This window comes from Pinus tabuliformis, chromosome 6 (assembly GCF_031772625.1).
Source record: "Pinus tabuliformis cultivar Carrire ecotype Pingquan chromosome 6, CPIR1, whole genome shotgun sequence".
Lineage (NCBI taxonomy): Eukaryota > Viridiplantae > Streptophyta > Pinopsida > Pinales > Pinaceae > Pinus > Pinus tabuliformis.
This window is the reverse complement of record NC_142292.1, coordinates 1,958,835,115-1,958,859,090: the sequence shown is the minus strand read 5'-3', so window position 1 is coordinate 1,958,859,090 and position 23,976 is coordinate 1,958,835,115. Positions and strand designations below refer to the sequence as shown.

Sequence of the window (23,976 nt, the reverse complement as noted above, 5' to 3'; positions counted from 1 at the left end):
AACACCTCTACCTATATTGCACATAACCAACTACAATTAGTGACCCACTATACTTTAGTTTTGAAGCTTAATCCATGTGCAAACCAAACCTCACCTTTCGTTTGAAAATCATTGTATTTCAAATTTGGTAAAGTTTTCTTAGATACATAATGTAACTTTCTCGATTCGACTCCATTATGATATTTTCGATTATTCAAAAATGACCTAAACACACATTTCCTTTTTGAAAAAGTGTTGTCATTTTCTAGTATATACCATTATGCTAGCAATGTCATGAGTACACTGCAATTAAGACATTTTGGTTGTCAACACCACACAATAAATCTAACAAAAACATTGATAATGAATTGATACATATTTCCCAACTACAAAAATGTTGTTCTAAATCATTGCATGTCTCCTAGAGAAATATAGTCAATGTAAGAGCTATCTCCTTTATTGAAGGGACACCAAACAAATGGAAATCAGAAAAGTCAATGGTTGTGTCTCCTTTCTCTTATTCAATGCAACAAACACTCATCAATCTTAGATCACCCAACCTCCTCATATCACAGTGACCTAGAATGGCTTAGATAAGCAGTAGTCTCACACACTTAAATATCTTGATCCCTCATATGATTACAATTACAAATATACATACAATAGACTTATATAACTATTACTGAATTTAATTTATTCCAAACTTGTAACGAAAGATTGAGAAAATATATTAATAATCACTAACAAACCCAAACATGCAAATAGTCTAAAGTGATTACTAATTCTAACCTATATTTAATAATTTCTGATTATTTTAAATGTGAATAAAGTAGGATGACAAAAATAATGAATAGAAAAATTTTACAAGATTGAGAAAATATATTAACTATCACTAACAAACCCAAACCTGCAAATAGTCTAAAGTGATTACTAATTCTAACCTATATTTAATAATTTCTGATTATTTTAAATGTGAATAAAGTAGGATGACAAAAATAATGAATAGAAAAATTTTGTTGGGGAAATTAAAATGTATTGTCTTTTATAACGTTGAATTTATGTCATTTTACTTCAATTTTGTTTTATAAATTTAAACATATTCCAGTTTCTTTTTCCAAATTTTCACTTAAATAAACACATCAAACTCCTTCCGGATAAACAAAAAAACACATCACACTCCTTCGGGATAAACAAATAAACACATCACACCTTCACAACAGACTCCTAAATAAACACATCACCCTCCTCCTCTAGTCTCATGCATCGGACACATTACTAAATAGGAGGGCACGTTTCCTTATTCCTAGTCTTAACCACTTGCTTCGTGGAGATATGTTTCATTTATATTAAACCAGGATCCGGCTATCAGGCGAATTCCATCTATCCAGAGTTGAAATGAGGGGACTCTTTGGATTTAGTGTTGCAAATTTCATAAGAAACCGGAAGCGAGCTCAGTGGATATCGCTGGGCTTAAAGTCTGAGCAAATACAGTTAAGCGATGGCACCTCCCTGCACTGCTGGGTTTTACAGAGTAATAATCCACAGGGTGTAGGGAATCAGCGGCCAACTATTCTTCTCCTTCACGGTTTCGGGGCGGATGGTCTGCTTGGATGGGATACCCAAATCTGCCATCTCGGAAAACATTGCGATCTCCTCATCCCTGACCTCATATTCTTCGGGGACTCCACCACGACCAGCTCCGAGCGGACTGAGCTCTTCCAAGCGGAGTGCATGAGGAGTATGGTGGAATATATCGGGGTGGAGAGCGTGATAGCGGTCGGGCATAGCTACGGTGGCTTTGTTGCCTTCTGGATGGCCCATAAATACCCTAACATTGTCCGTGGCGTGGTTATCGTCGACTCCGCAATTTGCGTGACGCCGTTGACTAACGGTCCTCTTCTGGAAGAACTGGGCTTCTCCGACATTAAAGACTTCCTTATTCCTAACAGTGCCAAAGGCTTGAAAACCATCGTGAATGTCAGTTTTTACAAGATGCCATGGCTTCCTGGTTTTTTATACGAAGACTTATGGCAGGTATATATACAAAATAATTTTCATGTTTATACATTGCCATTCGGATTGTTTCGTGGAAATGTTATCTTGAAATAATACTGGAACTCTTTGTGTTTCAATTCGAGCTCCCCAAAGGCTACGCAAGGAAAAACACAGCAGAGGGCACAGCTCCTGGATGGCATAGTCATCGGTTCGAAGAATTTGCAGGCACTGCCTACAATAAACCAGGTTGGTTTCTTAGCCATATGCTAAATTCGACAATCTCACAAAATCTACTAATATTTTGAAACTAGTCAATTTTGACAGGACGTTCTAATAGTTTGGGGCGAGAAGGATAGAGTTTTCAGGTTGGAAGAGGCCTATGTTGTTCAAAGGTAACAAGCTCCTTAGTTAAATGATTGAACTGATTACCTCCAAAGAAGTCAATTTCTCATCTTCAGCATTATATTATTGGCCGGGAAGTCAAATTTTGTCTTACTATATTTGCAGGCATATTGGAGAAAAGGCTAAGCTTGTGGTGATAAAAGACTGTGGGCATGCTCTTCCGCTGGAGAAACCCTCAGAGTTGAACCAGACGATTCTCAAGTTTCTCCGATCCAATAATTAAATGCAAAATATGGAGACCCTGAAAATGAATGTCGTGAACGACGAACATCATGTCTACAGTGCTGCTCGGTGAAGGCGTTAATTTTGTTGTCCACGACTAGGGCGATCACAAATTGGTGAGCGTAACGTACGTAATGCGTGTTGCATTAACAATAATATATTGCAAATGTTTCATTACTATTAGAGATTTGGAACAGATATTGCATCCAAAATAGTATTGCTATAGAACTTAGAGGAGTCCGATGTTCACAATTAGAGAATTGGAATAGATGTTACATCAAATATGGTATTCCTATTGGACTTAGACAATTCCGATGTTCATCCATTTCGTCGTCAATACCCATTTAGCGTTTTTATGAGATAAATACTGTTAAACAACTATTATGTGCATCTATAATTTACACCAAATATAGTATTGCTGTTGGACTTAGACGATTTCGTTGTCAATACCCATTTAACTTTTTTATGAGATAAATACGGTTAAACAGCTATTATGTGCATCTATAATTTACACCAAATATAGTATTGCTATTGTGCTTAGACGGCTCCGATGTTCATCCATTTCGTTGTGAATACCCATTTAACTAGTGGCAGTTTTCATTATGCACCTCCTTTCTAGAGAAAGAAATTTTTTGTCTGGTATGTTATATTTATTGATTTAGATTTTGGTGGAAACAACCCGTTAGGTTCCTCATACATTTTCATAATGTAATCAGTACTATTCAACAGTATTGTCTGTGATAATTTAGAAAAGCTTTCAATAGGGTGGGTGCATGAAGTGGTTTCGTATGTGCTACAACAAGAATGTACACTCCTTATGACTTTCAAGAACCTGTGCATTTCTATTTAAATAGCTTCAACCTTTGTCGAAGATTCGCATAGGCAGTGATTACATGGACACTTGGTTCCATTATAGTTTTAATGATAAAAGAAATGCACATTTGTTCAAATATTCATGCATTTGTCTCACTAGGAATTAGAAAAATGCTATGAATCCTTTCCTCCTCTTTTTCATCTACCTAGAGTGCTATTGGAAAAGCTAATTGAGTCAATCAACTAGATTCAACAATTGAACATTTTCAGCAGTCAAGTCAAAATTGAGTCGTTTGACCATGCTGTCGATTGACTAATTCGAAATGTTAGTCGGTCAACCATGCAAGTTGGTTCAATGCACTCGGGAAGTTAAAAAATTATAACCGCAATTTAACTAAAACATATAATATAAATAATTCATTGATGTAACGAGGATAACAGAGCATTGGGAAGTAGTTATCTAAAGAGTTGTGTTAAATAAATATATTCTCATTATTGATGTTTTTTTTTTTCTATTTTCTTATTTATGTGTGTAAATATTTACATCTTTTTAGATTATAATATTGGTTTCATTGTGGATAGCAGCTCAACCTAAGTATCAGAAAATCATGCATACATAGATATTAAGTTTGAAAGAAATTTATGAATAGTGAGAGCAAAAATATATTTTTGGAAATAGTTCATTAGTGATGTGTGAGCTTTAGATTGAGGAGGTTGTTGAAGTTCTCCTATTGGTTTGTAAACTATATATATTCATGATGTTTAATGATAAAATATAGAGAATTCTGCCAAAAATAGTCTCCAAATGAAACTCTTCACTGTTAACTACACAATTTGATAAATATATCTTTTGCCTTCCATTTTCAACACAAATTATATCAAAAATTAAAATCAATTGACGCTCACATGGTCCTTACTTTTTCTGTGAGACCCATGAAAATTCCTAAATCTATCCCAGAAGAGATAATATACATCATCCGTCGTGTTCGTAATGAAAATTTTGATGAATGATAAAAAGTTAATGCTAAAAATCACCAACGCTGGATGAAAAATGTACAGAACTGGCTGAAAAAGATATGTAACAATTACCTATGAACAACGAGCAATATTACTTATGTAATAATTACCTATGAACAACAATTCTCCTATGATATTAATATAAATTGTGCTTTTTCGTACTTAAAAAACATTACATATGAACAACCAGCAATATTACTTATGTAACAATTAACTATGAACAACAATTCTCCTATGATCTTAATATAAATTGTGCCTTTTTCGTACTAAAAAAACAAGCAATAGAAAACTAATTTTAGTCAATAAAAATAAGCGAAGACTTAATGAGAATTTCCGTCGCCATTTATTATGGAAAATGCCGTCTCCCCTACATAAGATCTTATTAGATAAAGGAGTCTGTCATGGAGTAAGTAATAACTACTTATAAATGTTATTCCTTCAAACACTAGTTGGGATAATAGGAAAAATAATTGGGAATATGTTTTCGAAGAAAATATAAAAATATGAATGACGTTAAGTAATAACTACTTGAAAATGTTATTCCTTCAACCACTAGTTGTGATCATAGGAAAAATAATTGGGAAATGTGTTTTCGAAGAAAATATAAAAATATGAATGGTGTTTGGGATTATTACCTAGGAAAATGAAGTGAGCAATCATGAGTGCCATCAGTGAATTCGAGTAAGTTACGGTCAAATATGGGGGAGTTTTTTTATTTGTGAGATATCTTATTTGGATTTGAAACAATCAACTACACTCAAGAAAACAATGCTAAAACAATGCTAGCATTAAGGAGGAAGTCAATTAAAAGGTAGTGCACATTAGAAGGATAATGGAAATACCCTGTAAGTAAAAGCCTTTTCGTTTTTAAAAGAAAAATAACCCAGGGTTCAAACTTGAACGGCGGGCTTGAGAATTTAGTCGGTAAATACTATTGGCTCGAAGCACATAAAAATCAGATTTGAATTAAAAAGGAGTTATAGCTCTCATGACTGCATTCATATAAAGAGAAATTTCTCGTACTGCATTCATATAAAGAGAAATTTCTGGTACACTCTACTATTCATGAATGAAAAAAAAATTACATCATTAAATACATCACTAAAAATCAAATAGTTGCAAACAAACTCCTATGAACTGAAACTACGGAATCAAACACTGGTTTAGATGGTCGTCGTGACCTGAAAGCCTCATGGAATTTAGTGTTTCACCTTTAATTTTAACCAAGTACAATTAGCAGAGATTCAGAAGCTTAATCGATGGAAAACAAACAAAAGTTAAGGATTAGTGGTAGAGAATGAATTTAAATATCAATATAAGTAACGTGGGAAAGTATAAGTCCATAAAATATAAATATAAATATAAAATAAATTATATGACATTATAAGACCATAAAACATATATATAAAACAAATTATATGACATAGTAATATTATATACTAATGTAAATTATAAATATAAATATTATTTATAATAAAATATAAACTAATAAATTACATGATAATATTTATTTAAATAATAATAAAATATATTTAATTATATAACATAATAATAATATTATTGTTCATAAATTATATAAATTTAATATAAATTAAAATATTTTATTATTTGTATTGAATATATATATAATATAAACATTTTCATTATATTGTATTAAAAAAAATTCAATACGTACCCTAGAATTTATGTTTATATATTTGGAAAAAATTATATAGATATTGAACACCTTCAAATATATTATATTTACAAAAATATATGAAATACACTTATTTAAGTGTGGTTGAATTTAATTTATTCAAAGAGAGATTGAAATAATATCTCAAAAATCTATGACAAACCCAAACTATATCTATTAGTGTAAGAATTATTTCTGTTCTCTCTCTTAATACTTGTATTATAAGGAATACTCCTTAAATCACACAAAATGTTTTTTATTTCCTTCTCATTTGGTCTTTATAATCAACACTTTATCTGCATTGAAATCTCGTAGGCTATGTTCTTTCTCCACCATCAACTATGAGCTACCAGCGAAAGTTTGATTCATTTAAGATACAATTTATTGCGACCATCAAAGGCATATTTGTAGCAGTAAATATTCTTGACATAATTTCATTTGTCACTTTGCCGTTGAAAAACATTTTACTGAATCATTGTATTGATATAATTCCATTGCTCAAAATGCATAGTGTCTTGAATTTACTAGTGACATATTTTATATAGGCTTACTAAAACACAAGGATCACAGACTATAACTAGTAGTTATTGTTGTTGGGTTACTAATTTCTCCAAGAACCTCAAACTATAGTCATAATAAAATGAAGGACATGTTCTCTTACATCACGAAACACCAAAATAATTTATCTTACTGTTTTGTATTATTGGTTATTGATATTATTTATTTTACAAAATGAAATAAATAACATAAATAACTAGTAACTATATTCTAGAAAAGTATGAGAGACTATGTATTAAACTCATTATCATGTGAGAAGTTGATGCTTCTTCAAGGATGCCATGTGATGAGTCTTCAAAAGTAGTTAAGTTGGCTTGTTTTTCTAATTTTCTATTTAAAATATATTTGCCATGTATTTCACAATTCATTCGTAAATGTCAATGTCTTTGGTAGTAGAAGCTTTCAACTAAACTTATGTTCTTATGTCTTGTCCTTGGTAAATAGTGAATTTTTAGCTTGTGAATTCACTTTTGTGTCTTCTATTTTGATCCTCTTTTCTTTTGCTAAGGGTACTACATGCATTTCATCTAGCATTGAAGAGGAAAATTGACCTAAAGTAACAATAACATTGTCATAATTTGAAGTTATATCATTTAATAAAATCGTCTTTGCATATTCATGATCTATTTTAGTGACACTTTCCACCAACTACTTTATAAGAGACATTAGATCATTTAAGTGAGTAGAAAAGGACATCTTATAATGCATTTTAGAATTGAAGAGTTGTAATTTTAAGGAAAACCAAATAACTTAATCAATTCCTTCCATATTCTTTAGATGATTTTTCTAAATTTATAAGATGCATTTGAGACTCTAAGAGAGATACTCTAGTGATATACTTAGCTTTCTCTTCCTTTTTCACCTATTCAATTGATAGTGTAACATATGCAAGTTTTGGTTTTATTCTCGCTAAGAGATCACTATGCATCAATTGAATTTGAATCTTTAAGTTGCAATTATGGAAATTAAAGATATGATCAGGTGAGCAAACTTTTATGTTATGGCACTGTTTTAGTTATGGATGTCAATTTTTGACAAAAACTTATGTTAGTTTTCTTTTTAGTTTAAATAGTAGGTTTGTAGCCTTGGAATATGTGTTGTCAAAATTTTGAACCTTTGTTATTAGTGTAGTTTCCTAAATGAAAAAATATTTACTTATGAAAAATAATTATAAGCTATGAAGAACATTATAAGATTAATATTAAATGTATAACCTCAAAAAATTTATATAGATATATATATCTATCTATATATATATATATATATATATAAACGGGTTAGTACAGGGGATTTGAATCTTGGATCTTTCATTTTTCACAAATTTCACATTACGTCAATCATCAATTGAGTTAACCCCTTCACTGCATTCTAATATATTTTATCAACAAAATAATAATCTATAAAATTTATTAACATGACCAAAAAATAATAAGTAATTATATACTTATAAACTTTGTTTACTTTAGATAGAAATGCTTGTTTACTTTAGATAGAAATGGTTGTTATAACTTTGCGAACACTAGAATAAACTTCATAAGTTTACCTTTCGCTTATTGTATACATAGGAGCTTTATGTGGATGAGATTAAATGTTTGTAAATATCAACTAATTTAAAAATAAAAAATAAAAAAAAATAGTTGTTTGGAGAATGACTTTGTAGTCTTGTCATATAAAAATTAACTATTTTAAAATTTTCACTTGTTCTCCTAAAATATTTTGTATAATATAATCTATTTAAAACATAAAATTCCAATAAAAAGTACAAATTGAAAGGCATCCCAAAGAGAATCCCAATACCCTACCTAACTATGGAGCTGACTGATTGGCAGCCGACCCCGTACAACGTCCAAGATATGAAATATTTCCTCTTCGAATTCCACACGATCCGTCCCATATTCATTGATATCAGGCGGGCATGGATCTTAGATCTGATTCTCGTTGAATTGATCTCTTCTAAATCTTAAATAATTTATTCTGTTGCAAATCCTGCGATCGAGTCCAAGAGTGATAGAAAAAACGATGCAGACCACGGTACGGGATGCGACCGGACCGAACGCTCTACCGGACTACGAGCTTTCTGATCAGGTCGGTTCGGGTCGACCAGGTTTAGCGTGGAAGCTTTATTCAGCTCGACCGAGAGATAAAGGACCAACAGAAGGACAGTATCCCATGCTCTACGTATGGTTTATTGGACAAGAAGGTCCTTTCAAAAGTTTGGCGAGCGGTCAGGCTTTCAAAAACTCCTTCGGACGCATTTCTCGACTTAGTTGCGGTTGATGAGACCAAGTTGTTAACTTTGGACACCCCCGCGTGGTTCATGTTTTCGAGGGTTTGGATGAGAGAAAAGGAGCCATTAGTATGGTTATGGAGCCAATTTTAGCATCGGTGCCAAAGACATTGGGCGAGTTCCGTAATGTTAGCAAGGTGCCGAAGGATGTCAAGCGTCTGGTAGTAAAAGTCCACCGAGTGTATTAAATCTGGTCAATTTGGTTTATTTTGCTCAATTTATATAGGATAGATTGGGATGGGGTGCACTATTAAGTTATTTTACGATGTGGGATGTATTAGTAATTTTTCTCATGATGTGAAGGTGAATGGTCCGAATTTTGTAAGCAAAAATCAATTCATGCTAAAGGTTAGTGTAAGTTAGAGCTAGCATAACAGGGTAGATGTCATTGATATTATATATATATATTTGCCATTTTTGTTGGAGAACAATCACATTTTTTATTTTATCACTAAATTGTGCGATGATAAGTAGTTGGAGGGTAAAAGGAAGCTAAGATATTATAAAGAGGTAATCAATGCCATCCTTGATAATCAGAATTGTCTCTAGGTTTAACAAACACTAAGAAAAAAATTTACATAGCTAGGATTAAAACTAATTCTCATGAGCCTCCGATTGAAACCTTGGGTGGTCTACACCCAAAACTCCTTGGGAAATCTTCTTGACTTGTTAAGTCACCCAACTATAGTGATCTTGGAGCACTTCTTCTATTTTATCATGGAGATAATATCTCGAGAAAATCTCAACTATATTCTTTTCTTCTTAAAGTCCAATAAACTAAGTTGGTTTTAGTGAACTTTAATCATCATCAACTTAAAATTCATAGAAAAAAAAATATTTTTATATACTTATTCAATAATTTTAAATATGAAATTATGAATTATGAATCATCATTATTATTTGTATTTTATAAATATTTCATATTTTTATAAATAAGAATATTCTTATTTTTAAATATTCTTACTTTATTACTAACATCTCTCCTATGTTCCTAGGTTGAAATTTAAAATGTCTATATATATATATATATATATATATATATATATATATATATATATATATATATAAAATGATATATATTTAAAATAGAAATTAAATTATTTAATTTTTGATGTATATTGAAAGATTTTTTTATTAGCTTTCTTTTTAATTTGTTAATATATATAATATTTTATTGTTAAATTATTATACTTATTTATGTTAAATTATATTAAGTTAACCACCACCATCATCATATATCATATAAAACAAATTATATAACATAATAATATGATTTTTAAAAATAATATGAAGTAAAATAATTAATTATAAAATCATATCATTTAAAATAATAATTAATTAATAAATAAATGAATATGTATAAAGATATATAATTATAGTTAAAATAAAACATACTAGATAATAATATTATATAGTCTTCAATAATTTATATTAATATTATTTACCATGTAAAGTAAAATAATTAATTATAAAATAATATTAATTAAAATAATAAAATATATATTATGTACACTAAATTATAAAACATATTATTATTATATAGTCAACTAAATCATAAATTATATAGTAAACTCAATTATAAATTATACAAAATTTCCTTTATAAAATAATTAATGTCAATTAAAATGATTCCCATAATTATATAATCAATAAAATAGTATATTTATTGAGAAATTATAATTATATATATCTATCTATATATATATATATATATATATATATTTTTCCAAGCATTTATTATGTTAATTTTATTTGTCCTAATATATAGATATATATAATATTATTGTTATTTTAATTTTTTAAAGTATTATTAAATAAAAAATCAATTAATAAAAATATTTCATTAATTGCATATAGTTAAAAAAAAAAATTATTCCTTTCCTAGTAAACCAATGAATTATAGTTTGTTGTTTTAAAAAAATCAATAGATACTAAAGAATTTATATCATGTAATTTGAAAAATTCACACAAAATAAACATCTTCAATTATATTTCATTCACAAACATAGATGCAATACACTTATATAAGTGTTGTTATATCTAATTTATTGCAACTAGGTTAAGAGAATAACCTAACAATCCAAAACAAACCCAAACCATATCTATTAGTGTAAGCATTAATTTTAACATACTCACCAAATACTTACATCGTCAAAAATAATATTGAAATAACACAAAATATTTTTGATCTCTTTCTCATTTGGTCTTTATCAACACTTTATCCACTCTAAAATATCATGGACTTCGCTATTTTTCCATCATCAACTTCAACCTACCATTTGTTCCATTTAAGATATAAATGTTTCTAACCATTAATGGCGTATTTATAGGACTCACAATTCTTGGTATAATGACATATGCTAGTTTCTTAGTGAAGCAATGATGATACTAAATTATTCTACTAATATACTTCCATTTCTAGAAGCACATAGTGTGTTGTATTTTCTAGTTATATATGAAAGCGGTCTACATATTAAATGTATCCATCAACTAGTCTTAAAAAGTGACTTGTTTAATACAACGTTACTAACACACAAATATCACAAACTATAACCAGTAAACATTGTTAGTGGGTTACCAAATGCTACAAGAACCACAAACGATAACCTACTATAAAAATAATGAAACCAATGGTGTGTCCTCTTACATCAAGGACCAACAACTTAAGCTATATTACTTTATTCTATCACTGTTTCTTCATATTATTTATTTTACAAACCAAAATAAATAGAACATGCATAAGTGATAGTTATATTCTAGAAAGGTATGAAAGACTCTGCATTCACGATAGGATGAGTCTTCAAGGGTGACATCATCTGAGTATTCATAAGTAGCTAAGTTTGATTATTCCTTTGATTTTCTCATTAAAAGATATTTGGCATGATTTTTTTAATTCAATGTTGTATGCCCATGTCTTTGGCAGTAGAAGCTTTCAACAAAGCTTAGGTTTTTATTCAATCTACTCTTGAAAAGTAGTGAAATTTCAACTTATGAACATACGTCTGTGTCTTCTTCTTTTGTCCTCTTTTCTTTTTCTAAGAGTGTTGCTATCATTTCATCTAGTGTTCGAGAGGACAATTGACCTAAAGAAAAAATAAAATTGTGAAAATTCTAAATAAATTGTTTAATAAAATACTCTTTGCATCTTCATTGCCTACATTAGTGCCAATTTCCACAAAATATCTTATAAGAGAATTTAGATAATTTATGTGAGTAGACAACGATGTCTAATCTTGCATTTTAAATTTGAACCAATATAATTTTGATAAAAAAAATTGCATTTACATCTTTTCAAAATAACTTAATCAATTCCTTCCATATTTCTTTACTTAAATTTTCTAGAATTATAATATGTAATCGAAAATCTGAGAGAGATAGGTCAATAATATACTTAGATTTCTCTTTTTTTTTTCCGATTCAATTAATACCTTAACATATGTAGGTTTTGTTTATGTCCCTTTACTATACTCCATATATCCATGTGTCTCAATTGCATTTCAATCCATATCTTCCAAGTATGGAAATTAAAGTTGTTAAATTTTTCAACACTTACATGTTCCATGTTAAAAAAAGGAAAGAAATTGATCTTCAAAATGGTTACCTTGTGCACTGGAAATATAGGCCGCGAATTCTCCCTTATGATGCAACCTTATCCACAAAAACACACTCAACAACGTATATTACATCCAACAGTACATATTATGGTCAACAATCCATCTTACTAGTTTCAATGTAACCATAGTTACACAAGACACAATTTTACATTACCATAATTTTACTCTAAAGTGGGTGTACCAAGAAATAACAAAATAATAGTAAACACAATAAAATAAAATTGATGAGTTTTTAAAAGAAGAGAAGAAAAACTCATTTTTTTATTGTCTTTTTGACATATCTCCTTATAGGTTTACTCAAATTTCAAGTGTGTACAATAGTTGGATCTCGAATTAGACTCTGCATCCAACGAGTATCCACTCTACATAATTTTGAGTATTATCTACACCAAGGAAAAATTAAAATACATGAAACAACGTATTCATATATTTTGAATTTTTATTGGTGTGGATCTACTCAAAACTATGTAGAGTGGGTACTCTTTCAATGCAAAGTCTAATTATGCATCCATTTATTGTACACACATAAAATTTGAGTAAACCTACAAGGAGATATGTCAAAAACATGGCAAGAAGAATTAGTTTTCTTCTTTTGCCTCCAAAAAATATTCTCCCATAGGTATGGCATCATCATCTTGAATCCTACTAGTTCTCTTAATTTTACATTTTTTATTTTAAGGTTCATTTTGGACCTCTAAATTCCCATAATGAATGTTTAAGGCCAATTTCTCTCTGAGTTTTCGATCTAGAGGAAAGACACTATAAGCACAATGCATTAGGGATGGAACTTAGTTCATGGATGTAGCTAAATGTGAGTGTTGTGGCTTGAAGGAGTGCACCCCTACCTTTATTTCACATGACCAACTACAATTAGTGACTCACCATACTTTATTTTTGAAGCTTAATCCATGTGCAAACCAAACCTAAGCTTTCTTTTGAAAATATTTGTATCACAAATTTGGTAAAATTTTGCTTAGATACATAATGCAACTTTGTCAATTCGATTCTAGTATGAGATTTTGGATTATTCTAAAACAACCCAAATGCATATTTATTTTTTGAAAAAGTGTTATGTTATTTTCTAGTATATACCCTCATGCTAGCAATAGCATGAGTACCATGCAATTAAGACGTTTTTAGTCGTCAATATCACAGAATAAATCCAACAAACACTCAGAAGGAATTGATGCATGTTTCCCAACTACAGAAATGTTGTAATTAAATCGATGCATGTCTCCTAGTAGAATATAGTCAATGTAAGAGCTATCTCCTTTATTGAAGGGAGACCAAACAATTGGAAATCCGAAAAGCCCATGGTTGTGTCTCATGTCTCTTATAGCAATATCTTCAATGCAACAACCACTCATCAATCTTAGATCGCCCAACCTCCTCAAAAAACTAGAATGGCTTAGATAAACAGTAGTCTCACACACTTAGATATCTTGATCCCTCCGATGATTACAATTACAAATCTACACGCAATAGACTTATATATATATTGTTGGATCTAATTTATTCCAAACTTGCAAAGAAAGATTTAGAGAATATATCGACCATCACTAGCAAACCCAAACCAAATATACTAAAATAATTACTAATTCTAACCTATATTTAATAATTTCTAATTATTTTAAATGTGAAGAATATGATGACAAAAATAATGAATGGGAAAATTTTGTTTGGGACATTAAAATGTATTGTCTTTTATAACTTTGAATTTGTGCCATTTTACTTTGAGTTCCTTTTATAGATTTAAATATATTCCATTTTTTTTTTCCTAATTTCACTTAAATAAACACATCACACTCCTTCACACTTAAATAAACACATCAAACTCCTTCGGGATAAACAAATAAACACATCACCCTCCTCCTCTCCTCTAGTCTCATGCATCGGACACATTACTAAATAGGAGGGCACATCTCCTTATTCCTAGTCTTCACCACTTGCTTCGTGGAGGTATGTTTCATTTATATTATGCCAAGATGTGGCTATCAAGCGAATTCCATCTATCCAGAGTTGAAATGAGGGGACTGTTTGGATTTAGTGTTGCAAATTTCATAAGAAAGCTGAAGCGAGCTTAGAGGATATCGTTGGGCTTAAAGTCTGTGAAAATACAGTTAAGCGATGGCACCTCCCTGCACTGAGGGGTTTTACAGAGTAATAATCCACAGAGTGTAGGGAATCAACGGCCAACTCTTCTGCTACTTCACGGTTTCGGCGTGGATGGCCTGCTTGGATGGGATACCCAAATTTTCCATCTCGGAAAACATTTCGATCTCCTCATCCCTGACCTCATATTCTTCGAGGACTCCATCACGACCAGCTCCAAGTGGACTGAGCTCTACCAAGCGGAGTGCATGAAGCGTATGGTGGAATATATCAGGGTGGAGTGTATGATAGCGGCCGGGCATAGCTTTGGTGGCTCCGTTGCCTTTTGGATGGCCCATAAATACCCTAAAATTGTCCGTGGCATGGTTATGTTGGACTCCGAAATTTGCATGACGCCGTTGACTAACGGTCCTCTTCTGGAAGAACTGGGCTTCTCCGACATTAAAGACTTCCTTATTCCTAACAGTGCCAAAGGCTTGAAAACCATCGTGAATGTCAGTTTTTACAAGATGCCATGGCTTCCTGGTTTTTTATACGAAGACTTATGGCAAGTATATATACAAAATAATTTTCATGTTTATACATTGCCATTCGGATTGTTTCGTGGAAATGTTATCTTGAAAAAATACTAGAACTCTTTGCGTTTCAATTTGAGTTCCCCAAAGGCTACACAAGGAAAGACACAGCAGAGGGTACGGCTCCTGGATGGCATAGTGACCGGTTCAAAGAATTTGCAGGCACTGCCTACAATAAACCAGGCTGGTTTCTTAGCGATATACTAAATTCGACAATCCCACAAAATCTCCTAATATTTTGAAATGAGTCAATGGGATTGACAGGACATTCTAATAGTTTGGGGCCAGAAGGATAGAGTTTTCACGTTGGAAGAGTCCTACGTTGTACAAAGGTAACAAGCTCCTTAGTTAAATGATTGAATTTATTACCTCCAAAGAATTCAATTTTTGATCTTCAGCATTATATTATTGGCGGAGAAGTCAAGTTTTTTCTTACTATATTTGTGGGCATATTGGAGAGAAGGCTAAGCTTGTGGTGATAAAACATTGTGGGCATGTTCTTCCGTCGGAGATGTTGAAAATATAATTTCAACTGCCATGCAGCCAAAAACCGCTAAGCCATTTATCGCACCTTCTTTTCACGGACAGTGGTATTCTCTAGAGGGGCAACGATACAATCACCATCTGACGCATGTCCTCAGTACATTTCCAAAACAACTTTTCATCGGAGCATAAAGTTCGAATGAAGAGGGCCGCGCGATATTGTTGTCAGCCGTCGGATTAGATCTACGGTTGTGAACAAGCCTGCAACATGAACTTACGTGAAGTGAAAGTTTTGATTTTGACCGCCAGCTTTTATCAGTAAAACATTTAATGAGTATTTACTGTGGGTCAGTAAATGTTGGTAATGTTTTTAATTTTAATGCTTTTTTATTATTGTGGGGAGTATGGCAATAGGTAATTGTATTGTTATGTTTATTTTGGTTGTTCATTCTCATATGTAATGAAAAGGGGAAGCACACAGCAGCTCGCATGTGAAAAACAAAAATTACACAGCAGTGTTGATTTTGCAAGTAGAGAGAGAGTTAAATCTTCTTTGTAATGCACAACAGTGCAGTGATATTGTTGTATCCATTTTGGAGGATGTATATTATGGCCTGGGTGCGATTGTGAAGAACAGTGCGAATGAAATTTAAAGTCTGTATGCAGAGACAAAGTATTTTAAGAAAAGACAGAGTATTTTTTTTTTTGTGGAACCAAAGTTTTTTTTTTTGTGTAGATCCCTCTATGAGAGGAAGAAGTCTGTAATAGGAAGTCTTTTACTAATGAATACAAAGAGTTTTTTATGTGTGAAAGAATCAGTTCTTTAGAAAAAAAAATTAGCTTCCCTATGTTAAGATCCTGTGTAAAAACAGAGCATTGTTCTCTGTTCATTATTTTGTTTTAGAATTTAGCAGAAAATTTCCAACAATGGTATCAGAGCTTGTCCAGGCTCTTTGAAGGTGTAAAAGAAGCTCAAGGAAGGATTTTTGCTGCAGCAGCTTCTCTAGCAGAGTGAAAAATCAGTCAAAAATCCAAGGTATTTCTCAAGCTAGTTTTATGTGTTGCTGTTGAAGACAATAATTTTTAAATACACAGTCAAATATTTGAAGCATAGTTAAGAGTGCAAGAATGGCTAGCTCCAGCACCGGCACTAGCATGGGTATCTTTAATACTCAGCTCCCACAATTTAATGGGAAAAACTATGACTATTGAGCAATAACCATGAAAGCTTTGCTTGCTTCCTAAGACTTATGGGAATTTGTTGAAGATGGTTTCGAAGAACCAACAGATGAAGATGAGTTTAATAACTTGACACAAGCAGAGAAAGATCTGTTAAAGAGCTATAAGAAAAATGATTCTAAAGCCCTCTTGTTTTTGTATCAAGTAGTGTATGAGAGTGTGTTTCCAAGGATAGCAATAGCCAAGACATCCAAAGAAGCATGACAAACTCTCAAGACAACCTATCAATGCATGGAAAAAGTGAAGACAACAAAACTAGAGTTGCTGAGAAGAGATTTTGAGAATCTTTGCATGAAGGAGTAAGACAATATTGACTCATTCTTCACACATGTGATTGGTCTGGTCACACAGATAAGGTCTCATGGAGAAATTCTTGAAGAATGGAGGATTATGGAGAAACTGTTAAGGGTCCTACCCTCAAAATTCGATATGATTGTCACCACCATAGAAGAGACAAAGGATCTCACAAACTTCACAGTTGATGAACTACATGCATCACTGATAACACATGAGGAGAGATTGAGTAGAAATGAAAACTCATCTCTAGAGCATGCCTTTAAGACCCAAATGTCCTTTGGAAGAGGAAGAGGTCAAGGCATAGGAAACAAGAGAGGAAGAAGCAGAAGCCAAAACAAAGGTGGAAGAAACAGTCGAGCAAATGCTCAAGGAAGAGGCAGCAATCCAAATCAGAACCAAGGCCAAGGCAGCACCCAACAAAGTGGACAACATCATGCTCAAGGACAAAGGTATGAAAAATCCAATGTCCAATGTTATTATTATAAAAAATATGGGCATTATGCAAATGAATGTAGGAAGAAGCAGCATGATATGAGTAATAGAACTAGTGCAAATTTCACTAGAGAAAATATCAGCCAAAATAATTTGTTTTTAGCTTGTAATATGACTGAAGAAAGGAGTGAATATGTATGGTTTCTAAACTCCGGTTGCAGCGACTATATGACAGGAACATAGCCCTGTTTTCTATATGAGATCAGAATGTGAAGTCACAAGTCACACTAGGGACTGATAACAAAGTTTCTGTTATGGAAAAAGGAGAAGTAAAAGTTTTAACAAAGAAAGGAGAAAGGAAAACCATAGCAGATGTTTATTATGTTCCTGGAATGAAATGTAATCTCTTAAGTATTGGACAACTGTTCAAAAGGGGTACAATGTTTTCTTTGTGAAAGATGTATGCACCATCATGGATAGAGCACCCAGCAAACAATGTATTGCTGAAGTAAAGATGACAAGGAATAGGATGTTCCCTCTCAGAATGAAAGTAGATTTGAAAAATAAAGAAGAAATTGCAGCAATGACTCAAGAGGCTTTCCAAAGCGAACCAAAAGATGAAAATTGGTTGTGGCACTTGAGATTTGGACATCTCAATTTTGGAGGTCTTAACTTGTTGAGTAGAAAAGGAATGGTAAGAGGATTACCATTGATAGAGAAACCAGACAGCTTTTGTGAAGGTTGCATCTTGGGAAACAACACAGAGAAATGTTTCCATCTGGGAAAAGCATAAGGGCAAAATCACCCTTAGAAATTGTTCACTCAGATTTAAGTGGACCGATGCAAACTCCATCACTTGCAGGAAACCACTATGTACTAACATTCATTGATGATTTTACTAGAAAGAATTGGGTTTATTTCATTAAGAACAAAAGTGAAGTGCTTGAAAAATTTTGCAATTTCAAAGCACTTGTAGAAAACCAAAGCGGGCTGCATATCAAAGTTCTGAGAACTGATAGAGGAGGTGAGTAAATCTCTAAAGAATTTCGACGGTTTTGTAGAGAAAATGGAATTCATAAGCAGTGTACAACTAGGTACACCCCACAACAAAATGGTGTTGCTGAAAGGAAGAATAGGACAATCATGGATATGGCGAGGAGTATGTTGAAGGCAAAGCATTTGCCAAGTGATTATTGGGTTGAAACTGTACATTGTGTAGCGTACATTTTGAATAGATGCCCTACAAAAGCAGTCATGAACAGAGTGTCGGAAGAGGCATGGAGTGGGAGAAAGCAAGGAGTCACCCACATGAAAGTTTTTGGATGTGTGGCTTATGCACACATTCCAGATCAGCTAAGGAAGAAGTCGGACAACAAAGGGGAGAAATGTATTTTCATTGGATACAGTGAGGAATCCAAAGCTTACAGGTTGTATAACCCATCCACCAAGAAGCTCATTGTGAGTAGAGATGTTTAGTTCATTGAGGAGGAAGCTTGGAATGGAAGCATAGAGAAAACAGTAAATGTTAAAAACTCTGTCATATAGTGAAGATGATGAAGCGATGGCTAAAATACATCCTCAAACAGCAGCACCAACACAAGGATAGCAAGGGACACCCTTGAGGAGAAATGAAAGTGCTTCTATAAGCACACCACAAGGAGGAAATTCAAGAGCACTTGTACACCAAATGAAAGAGGTAAGAAGTTCAAAAATTTAAGTGACATTTATGAGCAAGAGGTAGCAAATGAAGGTATGAACTCTTTGTTTGCATTATATTGTTATGTTGATGCCCCTATTCATTTCGAAGATGCAATTAAGGATAAGAAATTGATAGAAGCTATGGATGAAGAGATCAATGCCATAGAAAGAAACAAGACATGGGATTTAGTTGAACTACCAAAGGGAAAGGAAGTCATTGGAGTTAAATGGGTTTACAAGACCAAGAGTAATGCTGAAGGAAAAATAGAGAGACACAAGGCAAGACTTGTTGTCAAAGGATATAACCAGCAGTATGGGAGAGACTGTGAGGAAGCTTTTGCACCGGTTGCTAGAATGGAAACCGTGAGAGCAGTGCTATCCATAGCAGCACAAAACAAGTGGAAAGTTTACCAAATGCATGTGAAGTCAGCATTCCTAAATGGAGTGTTAAAGGAAGAGGTTTACATTGAACAACCTCTAGGCTATGAAAAGAATGGCAAAGAGCACAAAGTGTGCAGATTCAAAAAAGCTCTTTATGGGTTGAAGCAAGCATCAAGAGCGTGGTACAGTAGGATAGATTCCTATCTACTAGAAAATGATTTGAAAAGTGTGAGGGAGAACCCACCCTCTACATCAAAGAAAATGATGTTAAAATTCTAATTGTTGTGTTATATGTTGATGATGTTATTTTCACAGGTAATGATAATTATCTTATTGAAAATTTCAAAACAGTCATGAAAGAAGAATTTGAAATGACTGACATGGGTTTGCTGAGATACTTCTGAGGAATAGAAGTGGAACAAAATGAAAATGGGATTTTTATCTCACAGGCGAAATATGTTAATGAAGTGTTGGAAAAATTTAATATGCAGGAGAGCAAGACAGCGATCACTTCCACAGTGATGGGATTAAAACTCAGCAAAGAGGACAACAACAAGGATTTTGATCATAGTTTGTGCAAGAGCATAGTTGGCAGCCTCATGTATTCGACTGCAACTAGGACGGACATAATGTATGTTGTTAGTTTAATTTCCAGATTTATGGAGAGGCCAAAAGAAGCACATTGGCAGGCAGCAAAAAGGATTTTGAGGTATGTTAATGGTACTAAAAGGTTTGGCATTTTATATACTACTTCAAAATGTTCAGATTTAATTGGATACACTGATAGTGATTGGGCTCGAAGAAAAGCACATCCGTTTATGTTTTTCATATGGGTTCAGGAGCCATTTCATGGGCTTCTAAAAAACAACCTATTGTAGCATTGTCTACAGCAGAGGCAAAATATGTGGTAGCTACAATAGTAGTATGTCAAGCAGTTTGGATGAGAAGGATGTTAAGGAGCTTATGCCAAGAGCAACTAAAAGGAACTGCGATTTTTTGTGACAATAGCTCAATGATTGCATTATCCAAGAATTCGGTGTTTCATAAGAGAACGAAACACATTGACACAAAGTTTCATTACATCAGGGAATTGGTAAATAGTGGAAAAATTATCTTAGAACATTGTAGAACTCAGGAGCAGGTTGCTGATATTTTCACCAAGCCATTGGGCCAGAGAAGTTTTGAATTTTTGAGGAAATGTCTGGGTATGACTGATAACCCAACAATTGAAATTAAAGGGGAGTGTTGAAAATATAATTTCAACTGCCATGCAGCTGAAAACCGCTGAGCCATTTATCGCACCACCTTTTCATGGACAGTGGTATTCTCCAGAGGGGCAGCGATACAATCACCATCTGACGCGTGTCCTCAGTACATTTCCAAAACAACTTTTCATCGGAGCATAAAGTTCAAATGAAGAGGGCCACGTGATATTGTTGTCAGCTGTCGGATTAGATCTATGGTTGTGAACAAACATGCAACATGAACTTACGTGAAGTGAAAGTTTTGATTTTGACTGCCAGCTTTTATCAGTAAAACATTTAATGAATATTCACTGTGGGTCAGTGAATGTTGGTAATGTTTTTAATCTTAATGTTTTTTTATTATTGTCCGGAGTATGGCAATAGGTAATTGTATTGTTATGTTTTTTTTTGGTTGTTCATTCGCATATGTAATGAAAAGGGGAAACATGCAGCAGCGCGCATGTGAAAAACAAAAATTACACAGCAGCATTGATTTTGCAAGTAGGGATAGAGTTAAATCTTCTTTGTAATGCATACCAGTGCAGTGATATTGTTGTATCCATTTTGGAGGATGTATATTATGGCCTGGGAGCCATTGTGAAGAACAGTGCGAATGAAATTAAAAGTATGTATGAGTAATTTTTTTTTTGTGGAACCAATTTTTTTTTTTTTTGTAGATCCTCTGTGAGAGAAAGAAGTCTGTAACAGGCAGTCTTTTATTAATGAATACAAAGAGTTTTTTATGTGTGAAAGACTCAGTTCTTCAGAAATAAAATTTAGTTTCCATGTGTTAAGATCCTGTGTAAAAACAGAGTATTGTTCTATGTTCATTATTTTGTTTTGGAATTTAGCAGAAAATTTCCAACAGGAAGAACCCACAGAGTTGAACCAAAAGATTCTCACTTTTCTCCCATCCGATAATTAAATGAAAAATATGGAGACCCTAAAAATGAATGGCGTGAACGATGAACATCATGTCCACAGTGCTGGTAGGGAAAGGCGTTAATTTTGTTGTCCACGACTAGGGCGATGACAAATTGGTGAGCGTAACGGACGTAACGAGGGTTGCATTAACAATAGTATCTTGCAAATGTTTCGTTACTTGAACACATATTACAGGGATAATATTATCACTATTAGAGATTTGGAACAAATATTGCATCAAACATAGTATTGCTATCGAACTTAGGGATTTGGAAAAGATATTGCATCAAACATAGTATTGCTATCGAACTTAGAGGACTCTGATGTTCACAATTAGAGAATTGGAACAGATGTTACATCAAATATAGTATTGCTATTGGACTTAGACAACTCCGATGTTCATCCATTTGGTCGTCAATACCCATTTAACTTTTTTTTAATCAGGACATCAAAAAAATTAGTCTCAGTTTTCATTATGCACCTCATTTCTAGAGAAAGAAATATTTTTTCTCGTTCCAGGTTCCTCATACTTTTTGATCATGTAATGAATACTATTCAACAGTATTGTGCATGAAGTGGTTTCGTACTTTAATGTACACCCCTTATGACTTTCAAGAACACATGCATTTCTAGTTAAATAGTTTCAATCTTTGTCGAAGATCCGCATAGGCAGTTATTACATGGACACTTGGTTCCATTATAGTTTTATAGATAAAAGAAATACACATTCGTTCAAATCTTCATGTATATCTCTCAGTAGAATTAAAAAAAATGCTTTGAATCCTTTTCTCCTCTTTTTATCTACCTAGAGTGCTATTGGAAGAGTTAATTGAGTCAGTCAACTAGATTCAACAATTGAACATTTCACGAGTCTGGTCAAATTTGCGTCGTTTGACCATGCTGTCGATTGACTAATTCGAAATGTTAGTCACTCAACTATGCAAGTTGGTTCAATGCACTCGGCAAGTTAAAAATTATAATTGCAATTTAACTGAACATATTATATAAATAATTCATTGATGTAATGACGATAATAGAGAATTTGGAAGTAGTTATTTAAAGAGTTGTGTTAAATAAATATATTCTCTTGTTACTGATGCTTTTTTTTTTAATTTTTATTTTTTTGTTTAAATATTTACATTTTTTACATTATAATATTGGTTTTATTGTGGATAGCAATTTAATCTAAGTATTAGAAAATCATGCATATAAATATTAAGTTTGAAAGAGATTTATGAACAGTGAATAAAATATTGAAATTAATGGAGAAATGTTTTTTTGGAAACAGTTCATTAGTTATGTGTGTCTTAGATTAGGATTTAGTTCTTATATTTGAGGAGTTTGTTCTAACTCTCTTATTTGGTTGTAAACTATATATATTCATGAAGTTTAATAATGAAATGTAGAGAATTTTGCTAGAGGCCAAATAAATCTCTTAACCTGTGGTCTATATACAGTTTGATGAATATATCTTTTGTCTTCCATTTTTAACACAAATGATATGAAAACCAAAAAAATCAATTAACACTTACATGATCATTACTTTTTCTTCTTTGAGACCCATGAAAAGTTCCAAAAAAACATTACTTTTTCTTCTTTGAGACCCATGAAAAATTCCAAAAAAAACCAATTGACATTGGCATGATCATTACTTTTTTTTGAGACCCATGAAAAATTCCTAAATCTATCCCAGAAGAGATAATATGCATCATCCGTCGTCGTGTTCGTAATGAAAATTTTGATGGATGATAAAAAGTTAATGCTAAAAATCACCAACGCGGGATGGAAAATGTACACAAGTGGCTCAAAAGGATCTGTAACAATTACCTATGAACAACAAGCAATAGAAAACTAGTTTTAGTCAATAAAGTTAAACGAAGACCTGATGACAATTTCCGTCACGATTTATTATGCAAAATGCCATCTCTCCTACAAAGATCTCCTTAGATAAAGGAGTCTGCCATGGAGTCAAGTAATCACTACTTGTAAATGTTATTCCTTGAAACACTAGTTGGGATCATAGGAAAAA

General features: G+C 32.5%; 1 protein-coding gene across 1 annotated transcript; it reads left to right on the top strand.

Moving 5' to 3' along the window:
• Positions 1-1,345: 1,345 nt before the first annotated feature.
• LOC149267007 (uncharacterized) lies at positions 1,346-2,952 on the top strand. Its single transcript, XM_089397819.1, has 4 exons — positions 1,346-2,013; positions 2,128-2,220; positions 2,299-2,366; positions 2,482-2,952. The coding sequence occupies exons 1-4, from the start codon at positions 1,375-1,377 to the stop codon at positions 2,597-2,599; spliced, it is 918 nt and encodes a 305-aa protein (XP_089253945.1). The 5' UTR covers positions 1,346-1,374; the 3' UTR covers positions 2,600-2,952.
• Positions 2,953-23,976: the final 21,024 nt, after the last annotated feature.